The 7,987-nt window shown below is 42.9% G+C and overlaps 4 protein-coding genes across 4 annotated transcripts; 1 reads left to right on the forward strand and 3 right to left on the reverse strand.

The window, feature by feature from the left end:
• Positions 1-243: 243 nt before the first annotated feature.
• On the forward strand, positions 244-3,456 carry SS1G_09380 (hypothetical protein; the record flags this gene model as incomplete). The annotated part of the gene is made up of 1 exon (XM_001589608.1): positions 244-3,456. The coding sequence occupies one exon, from the start codon at positions 244-246 to the stop codon at positions 3,454-3,456; it is 3,213 nt and encodes a 1,070-aa protein (XP_001589658.1).
• An 865-nt stretch (positions 3,457-4,321) lies between these two features.
• On the reverse strand, positions 4,322-5,145 carry SS1G_09381 (predicted protein; the record flags this gene model as incomplete). The annotated part of the gene is made up of 2 exons (XM_001589609.1): positions 4,322-4,887; positions 5,010-5,145. 2 exons carry the CDS (start codon positions 5,143-5,145, stop codon positions 4,322-4,324), a joined length of 702 nt encoding a protein of 233 aa, XP_001589659.1.
• A 280-nt stretch (positions 5,146-5,425) lies between these two features.
• Positions 5,426-6,728, reverse strand: SS1G_09382 (predicted protein; the record flags this gene model as incomplete). Its single annotated transcript, XM_001589610.1, has 4 exons — positions 5,426-5,713; positions 5,950-6,000; positions 6,504-6,571; positions 6,719-6,728. 4 exons carry the CDS (start codon positions 6,726-6,728, stop codon positions 5,426-5,428), a joined length of 417 nt encoding a protein of 138 aa, XP_001589660.1.
• Positions 6,729-7,336: 608 nt separating this feature from the next.
• SS1G_09383 (predicted protein) lies at positions 7,337-7,875 on the reverse strand (the record flags this gene model as incomplete). The annotated part of the gene is made up of 3 exons (XM_001589611.1): positions 7,337-7,503; positions 7,570-7,594; positions 7,756-7,875. The coding sequence occupies 3 exons, from the start codon at positions 7,873-7,875 to the stop codon at positions 7,337-7,339; spliced, it is 312 nt and encodes a 103-aa protein (XP_001589661.1).
• Between the last annotated feature and the right edge of the window lie 112 nt (positions 7,876-7,987).

The raw sequence follows: 7,987 nt of genomic DNA on the forward strand, positions 1-7,987 counted from the left end.
ATGTGCTCTGTACTGTTCAATCGCGATCGATACAAAATTAAACCGTTACATTACATACCTACCTACTTCCAATCGAATCAGACTGGCAAGAGAGTTCGAGGAGAATCAGTGCTGAGCTGTGCTCTCCACTCTCAATTTGAGATATTAATAATCTCACTGGCAATGATAATGTGATCAGCATCGAAAAACAGCTTAGCCTCTGCCAGCATATCAGTACCTTCCTCCCCCATTCTCAAATTCAGCATGAGAACGCATTTGTTCTCTGTCCTCTGGACATCGGTAATTCTCATAGCTATTGCCAATGCGCAGGCGTTGCCGTATAATCCTACTACGATCCTTCTTCCATCGAGCGCGAGCCAAAACAACGATGTCGCATTTATTTTCCTCATCGCTTCCGAATCCGACACTCGACCGGAATTTTTATTCCTTAATATCTCTTCGACTCTATTTGCTTCGAATCTCACACTAGAACCATTTACACCTAATCTTTCGTTTCTCGACAATAATACCGCTTTCATACCCACCATCGGGACGTACGGTGAGATCTCATTGCTCACTGGCTCGTGCTCGGAACCTGCCAGCACTGAACTATGGACTTATACACCTGGCGATAAAGCTCCTGGAAATGGGACATGGACGAATGAGACAACTACTATTGCGAGTGATGTCTCCTCTGCAGGTGTTGCGGGCGCGCAATTCTTGTCGGGAGGATTCCAGTTCTCAACATTGGTCAACGCAAATGCTACAGATACGGATATATACATATATGGTGGCATGTGTCCCAATTCGTCGGCGAATGTATCGACATGGCAATCGAATGCTAATTATTCGAACCATATGATGCGAATATCGCCTGAGTCTGCAAATTCGTACAATCTGGATTTCGCTGCTAATAGAGGAGCTCCCATCGCCGACGCAGGGTTCACTACCACTCCGCTGACCCCATCTTATTCAAATAACTCGGGGATCATGACCCAGGCACAAAATTTCATACTTCTTGGTGGGCACACCAAGAGCGCATTTATCAACATGAGCCAAGTTGCCATTTGGAGTCTTCCCGAGGAGACTTGGAGCTTTCTAACAGTCAATCCACCATCTTCAACAGAGAGTCCCACAGAACTAACTGTTAAAAGCTCAGTTACTAGCGTTGATAGTCGATCGGGTCACACGGCAATACTAACAGAAGATGGATCTAAGGTTATAATTCTCGGTGGATGGGTGGGGAACGTTAATCAAGCCGCCGATCCGCAGCTTGCTATATTGGAACTTGGGACTGGTTATGGAGGAAGTGGACAATGGAGATGGTCGGTGCCTGCAGATCAGCCTTCCGGAGATGGCTTTTATGGACACGGTGCAGCAATGCTTCCTGGAAATGTGATGATGGTATTGGGTGGGTTTAACATCACAGCCTCTGGCAATGCGAAAAGAGCTCTAGACACCACTATTCAACCCATGTTCTTTAATGTTACAAGCTCAACTTGGTCATCAAATTACACCAATCCGACATATGTCTCATCTGCTTCTCGTAGTAGTTCATCGTCATCCTCGGATTCTTCGGAAGTTGGTCTTGGCATTGGACTCGGCATAGGAATATCTGCGCTTGTTGCTGTCATCGTAGGAGTTGGTTGGTATTTGATTTGCTGGAGAAGGAAACGCAAAGAAAAAAGACATGAGGCGAGGGAAAGGGACCTACGATCGCTTAGTTACAATGCGGCCACCGCATACCCAGGTCCACGAGAGATGTCTCATACTCGTGATTATTTAGATCGTCATGAACAGTATTATGATTCTGGAGGCGCGACGGGCGGCTACCAAAGCTTGCAGACTGGTGAATACGGTTCAGGAGGAATTGGTTCTCCAACTCTCACACCTCGACAAACACCTATGAAACTTTTACGAAATGCTCGTGGGCTGTATCAGCCTGCTTTAACACTCGACCCGGGCGCAGCGAGTGGAAATATTAGAGCAACTAGTTTCGGTGCAGCTGGGCCGATACATCCAATATACGAAGCAGACGAAGATGCTGACGTAATCTCTCCTATTGAAGTGGGTGTTGGTCTTCCACTTGGGGAAGCTGAAACTTACTGTGGCCCCACACGAACGGATCCCTTCAACGATTCGCCTCCTCAGAATTATAATCTTTTGGCGCCTGCACGACGAAACAACCGTAGTGCCACTACACCTGTTCCTGATTCCCCTGCCCAAGAACGTGAACGTGAGATTGAAGCATGGGTTGCAGATTGGGCAGCTGCGGATGCCCTTCTTCACGCCAAAGCCAGGTCTCATTCTACTGTCGGCAGGATTTCTCCCTCTCGACGTGCAAATTTGATCACGGCGACTGGTCCATCCTCTGTTTCCGGAGAAATTTCCGAGGACAGTGGTCGGACAGCCAGTAATATCAGTGAACAAAGCATGGTCCCTTCAGCTGCTACAATAAGTCGCTCAGGATCTGGTTCCCAAGGGACAACATCGAACTCACTCCGGGGCTATTTAACATATGCCATGAATACAATTACTTCAGGAAGCGCTGCTTTAAGTCCGACACCCGACAGCCCTGAAACGCCAAACGCTCAAAATAAGCCTCCTGGAAGTTCTGGCAGTGGAAATACAGCCTCGACTTTCTCCACTACACATACTCATTCCAGCTTTCCGATTCTGCAAGCACAAGCAGTAACTCTACTCCCTCGTCCAGAACAATTTGCAGACAGAGGACCCCCTTCCCCTACCACACCCCCCTCGAAGTCACCTCCAAGAACACCCACTAGAACGACCGACGACTACGTTGGTAGCCCATCGAAGAGTAAACCAGTTGGCGTTGGTAGACGTGGATGGCTGGGAAGTTTACGGAAAGTCTTCAGACCTGATGGTGATACCGCCGTTGAATCTACCCTCACAGATCGAGAGCCAAATCCTCTTCCGATCCGCCTTGATAACCCTCCTAGAAGAACGGTGAGTGCTGGTGCAACTTTATGGAGGAGAAAGCAGGGTAGAGGGGATTGGGAAGATAGCGAGAAACTTGGGACTAAGCGTGGGAGATCCAGTTCATTTGTGAATGGTGATAGGCCAAATCTCCAAGGTGTAAGGGCTAACGAAGCCACGGGTCTGGTAAATGGAATTGACGAAGATGATGATGAATGGGATATAGAAAGAGCAATTGAGGATCGAGTGGTACAAGTCATGTTTACGGTGCCAAAAGAGAGATTACGAGTCGTCAATCATGATGTTCGTGAGGATCTGAGCGAAGGAGGAAGCATGGGAGGAAGAAGCAGAGTCGCGAGCGGAAGCGGAAGTCTAACTCGCCATCCTAGCGTAGTTTTGAGCAAAGAAGATAGTACGAATCTAGCCAGGACGGAGAGTGCTGAAAGTGGGGCAAGTAAAGGGCGGGTGAAACCTAAAGGAAAAGTCTCGGAGTTGGTGGAAATGATGGAGGGTCGCATTAGTCCGGAGCGACGATGATGTCAATTTTTATTATTAGGTATACTTTGTACGATTGATGCCTTGGCGCGATATGGAAGAAATATTTTGGGCTTTTTTTTTTTGGTGATCTTTAGCGGCATTGGGTACGAGATGCATGGATAATGTTTGGTTTTAGGTTTTAAAATGTACTTCTCTTTGAGGTATATGTGTTTTTAAATGGGGGCTTAGAGTTGAACACCATATTCAGATGTGGAAGATTTATGCGGTCATTAGCAGGATAGTCTTCATGTATGTAGTTAAAATCTATTGTCAAATTTCCTGTAGCCTTGGTAGTTTGGGGTAAGGCCATTTATTTTGTGTTTGAGGTTTACGTTTGAAATTTAAATTCAAGGGTGGAGTGGACTTATGCGTAGGCAGGTAGCGATTGATATGCATATGGAGCATTTTCAATAACTACCTAGGTAGGTAGGTAAACAAAGTTATGTTGTTATTTTTTTATCAGAGAACTAATGGAATGAACTTGTGCGGGCGGATATAGATTTGGATACATGTGAATGAATACCTATCGAAGGAAGGAAGGAAGGATGGATATTCATCTGTAGGTAGGTAAGTAGGTAGGTAGTTAATCTATTTGACTATTGATTATGCACATTTTTCTTTCTCAATCGATACAGTAAAGTTACTAGGTCTGCAGGCATCCCCGAATTTTATTTATTCCTTCCCCATTGCTTTCGCATAATGGTATTAAATTCCTCCTCCACAACCATGTAAGTCTTACTACCTACTCTACCTACATACAAATGTAGGAGTGAAAAAGAAAAAAAAAGAAAAAAGCTTTGGATATCCACTGGGCGATTAGCGGGTAATGTGCAGAGTGTGGTATGATGTGCTACAATGCCCTTCTTTAAAGAAAATAAGCAGCAGCAAATGCAGCAACCATTAATCCTCCCGAAAGTACATTGGCATGTTTTGCTCCACCTGTTTGTACGGCGTTACTGCTTGTGCTGGTGCTAGTGCTGCTTGCGGGAGTAGAGTTCGTAGCGGATGCGGATGCGGATGCTTTGGATGTGATGGTGGGTAGGGAAGAAGTGGTGGTGGTGAGGATTGTTGAGGGTATGGTGGTTGAGGGGATAGTATCGGTGCTGTTGGTGTATGTACCTCCTTTCTCGCTGGGAGATGCGGAAACGTAGCCAGAGATTTGGGAGGCGGAGGCGGGGGCGGAGATGGAGCTGGAGATGGAGATGGAGCTGGGGAGTGGAGAGAGGATGACGAGGGAACTGGTGGTTTGAGTGGTGGTTAGGCTGATTGCTGTGGTGAGGGGGAGGAGGGGTGATGATGGGATGGATGAGGTGGAGATGGAGATAAGGGTGGATGGAAGAGTGATGGGAACTAGTGTTTCATGTGAATATGAAGCAGCAGCGGAAGTTCCGGGGAGGACAGTAGGAATGAGAGTTTCGGTTTTGGCATCGGCTGGGTAATACGATTTTGTTAGTTTTTATTTTTGGAGGTTGGGGGAGCGGGAAGCTGGTGGGGGTGTTATTCTTGAGTAAATCATGATGTGGAGCTCGAGGATAGTGATGAAAGAGACTTACTACAAGTGGCTGACTCGGTTGCCCATGCGATATCACGAACAACTTGATCAAGACCCTCGACGTACGCGCTGACGGGAACCATGAGCGCGAGGAAGAGGAGCGCGAATATGGTTTGGAATCTCTGAGTGATGGACATATTGACTATGGTATTTGTTGAGATGTGGGGGTATCTGAAAAAATTGAGTTTGCTTCTTTTTTCTGTAAGTGGATTGATGAACGAGGGTAAGGTTGAGATTGAGAGTTTGGATGGAGGTGTAGGTGGAGGTTGTAGATGAAAAGAAAGAAAGCAAGAAAAAAGATGGGTGAGAAGTTTCTCAGATCTTTATAAACAAAAGCTGATCATGGTACGATATGCCACTAGTGAAAAATTTAAAGTGAATAATTTGATTGTTGATACCTAGGTAGGTATTTATTATTTACTTATTATTATTATTATTATTATTATTATTATTATTATTATTATTATTATTATTATTATTATTATTATTATTATTATTATTATTATTATTATTATTATTATTATTATTATTATTATTATTATTATTATTATTATTATTATTATTATTATTATTATTATTATTATTATTATTATTATTATTATTATTATTATTATTATTATTATTATTATTATTATTATTATTATTATTATTATTATTATTATTATTATTATTATTATTATTATTATTATTATTATTATTATTGACCTATTAGCATTATTTGCGGGAAATTAGGTACTGCAGGATATTAATATCTTGGTTCTGGTTTATTACTGTCGCGAGATCATGAGCTTCATTTTTATAGGTTGATATAGGTAGTTATTTTTGGGATTCTTGGGGAATAGGGCTGGAAGTTTTCAGCTTTTGTGTGGATGGCGAGGTCATGTTCATGTTTCTTGGGGAGCTTATGTTATGTTATATTGTATAGGAGCAGGAATTCATACGTGCGTGTTTATATTCAAAGTTGAATTTTTATGTCCATGGGATCGATTCGTCTTTGAAGTGAATGAGGTGGCGGATATGTTGAATCAGAGTAGAGATATCTAACTCTGACCCTGATCTTGATTTTGGTATTTTTCTTTGCTTACCTAGGTGGGTTCCCATTGAAAGGTCCCGTGGAAAGTCCATGTGGTCTTATGAAGTTATAATGAGGTTGCTATGAAATAATAACAAGTTGATGTTGAATTCATATGGAACCTTGGAAGTTGGAAGTTACTGGTTGGAATGGATATTCTTGATTGATACCATTCGTACAGAGTTCTATGAATATCTAGGTAGATTGCTTGACGACTGTGGGATTAAGCTCGATTCTCCATGTGTTATTCCAGGTTCATAGTCATTCACTATCACTCTTCGAATGTGTGACTCGCTGGAGCGTCTTATATTATGGAATTATATGACCCTTTTATCGGGGGGTTCGAAGGGTTAAGATCAGCTTCACTAGATGGTGGCGATACTTCAACTATGATATATCATCTCGATATTCTTAGACTTTTACTTCAGTCTTACACTTTCCTTGGTGTGCTGTTAATATTGTAGAATTTTTAGGTTTTGAATAGATGATAACTACATCATAATTATTAGGTATATCAATCACATCCACGGAGTACAAACCTCCAACTTTGAAGATTATGAGCAAGTCCCTTGCAAGCAGTATCAATCTATCGTCTGCATGATATCGAATAGGAGGTGCAGTCATATATACACACGTACCTGTATTCATCATATATAGCAATGCTTCAATAATCCTACTCAAGTCTACAAGAGCCACCGCACTGGAGAAGAGAGGGAGGGTTATATATATACACCAGATTTCAGAACCACCACTTTTGAATTCCATTCCTAAACCTTTACTAGAATCTATTACCATCCAAAGGCTCTGCTTTTATCGTTTGAAGCGCGCGGCTAGAAGGATTTAATTCAGGTAGGCCCACTTTAGAATTCCTTCGTGACTTGAATTTTGATTGATGAAGAGGTCAAAGCTTTGACTTTGACTTGGCCTGTATTAAATCTTTATTATAAGCTTAAGATAATCTTACATTGGCAGAAATCCTATGTGCGAGCGATCGTTGCCTTCTTCGCGCCTTCCTCTATTTACGAGTGGAATTCTCCATCCAAGCTCAGGTCTGTCCTGCAAGCAACTAGTCTAGGCTTCTTCATTCTCAAGTGAGTTAACCTTCCAACAAAGAACTCGTAGTTGAGCGACTGAGGATAGGAGTAATGAAAGATAATCAGCCATATCTATTCCTAATTCCGTCTAGAGCCAAAAATCTACCAGTAGGTCTTTCATAAAGCCTTGCCACGACCTAGTTAATAAATTATTTTGCACTACTAAAAATGCTTCCTATCTCCAAAGTAAGTCTTGTTCAAGTTTCTCATTCTCCACTCTTGGGATGATGTGAGGAATGAGACCATCAATACGCGCCCTAATGGTGGATTATGGTCCACAACCTTGGTGTAATCCATAATACCAGCTTCTGGAAGTAGTTCTTTTCTTCCTGCATACGAAGTCAACTAATACGGTTCTACAACTCTAAAACACTCGATTGTCTGTTTCTTCTCACCCTTCCTGTCTGCTGAGACTTCACCCTGCTTCATTCTTGCATCACGTTTTAGACTCGTATCGAGAGGTATCCTAAAGACCATTTCTCAAATATGGATACAGTCAGTAGTCAAATAACAACGTCTACCCCGCCCTCAATCATATCAGCAATAAATCTTATAAGCTCAACCAGTACCTCAGAAATCACCTCATCACCTGTAGCAGCAACCGATTCAAACACACAATCAACCTCTTCACCACAACCCAACCTGAGCAACAACACCACACCCTCATCATTCACCCTCAATCTCACCATAGGAATAGGCATCCGAATCCGGCATCGCCATAGTCCTCCTAATCGCCTGCTGCCTACCCCTCTACAAACTCTGGGAAAAACCGACCTCGGGAACAAACTACTCCAAAACTAGGATCAAAACCGG

Source organism: Sclerotinia sclerotiorum, genomic scaffold, assembly GCF_000146945.2.
Source record: "Sclerotinia sclerotiorum 1980 UF-70 scaffold_13 genomic scaffold, whole genome shotgun sequence".
NCBI classification, from domain to species: Eukaryota; Fungi; Ascomycota; class Leotiomycetes; order Helotiales; family Sclerotiniaceae; genus Sclerotinia; species Sclerotinia sclerotiorum.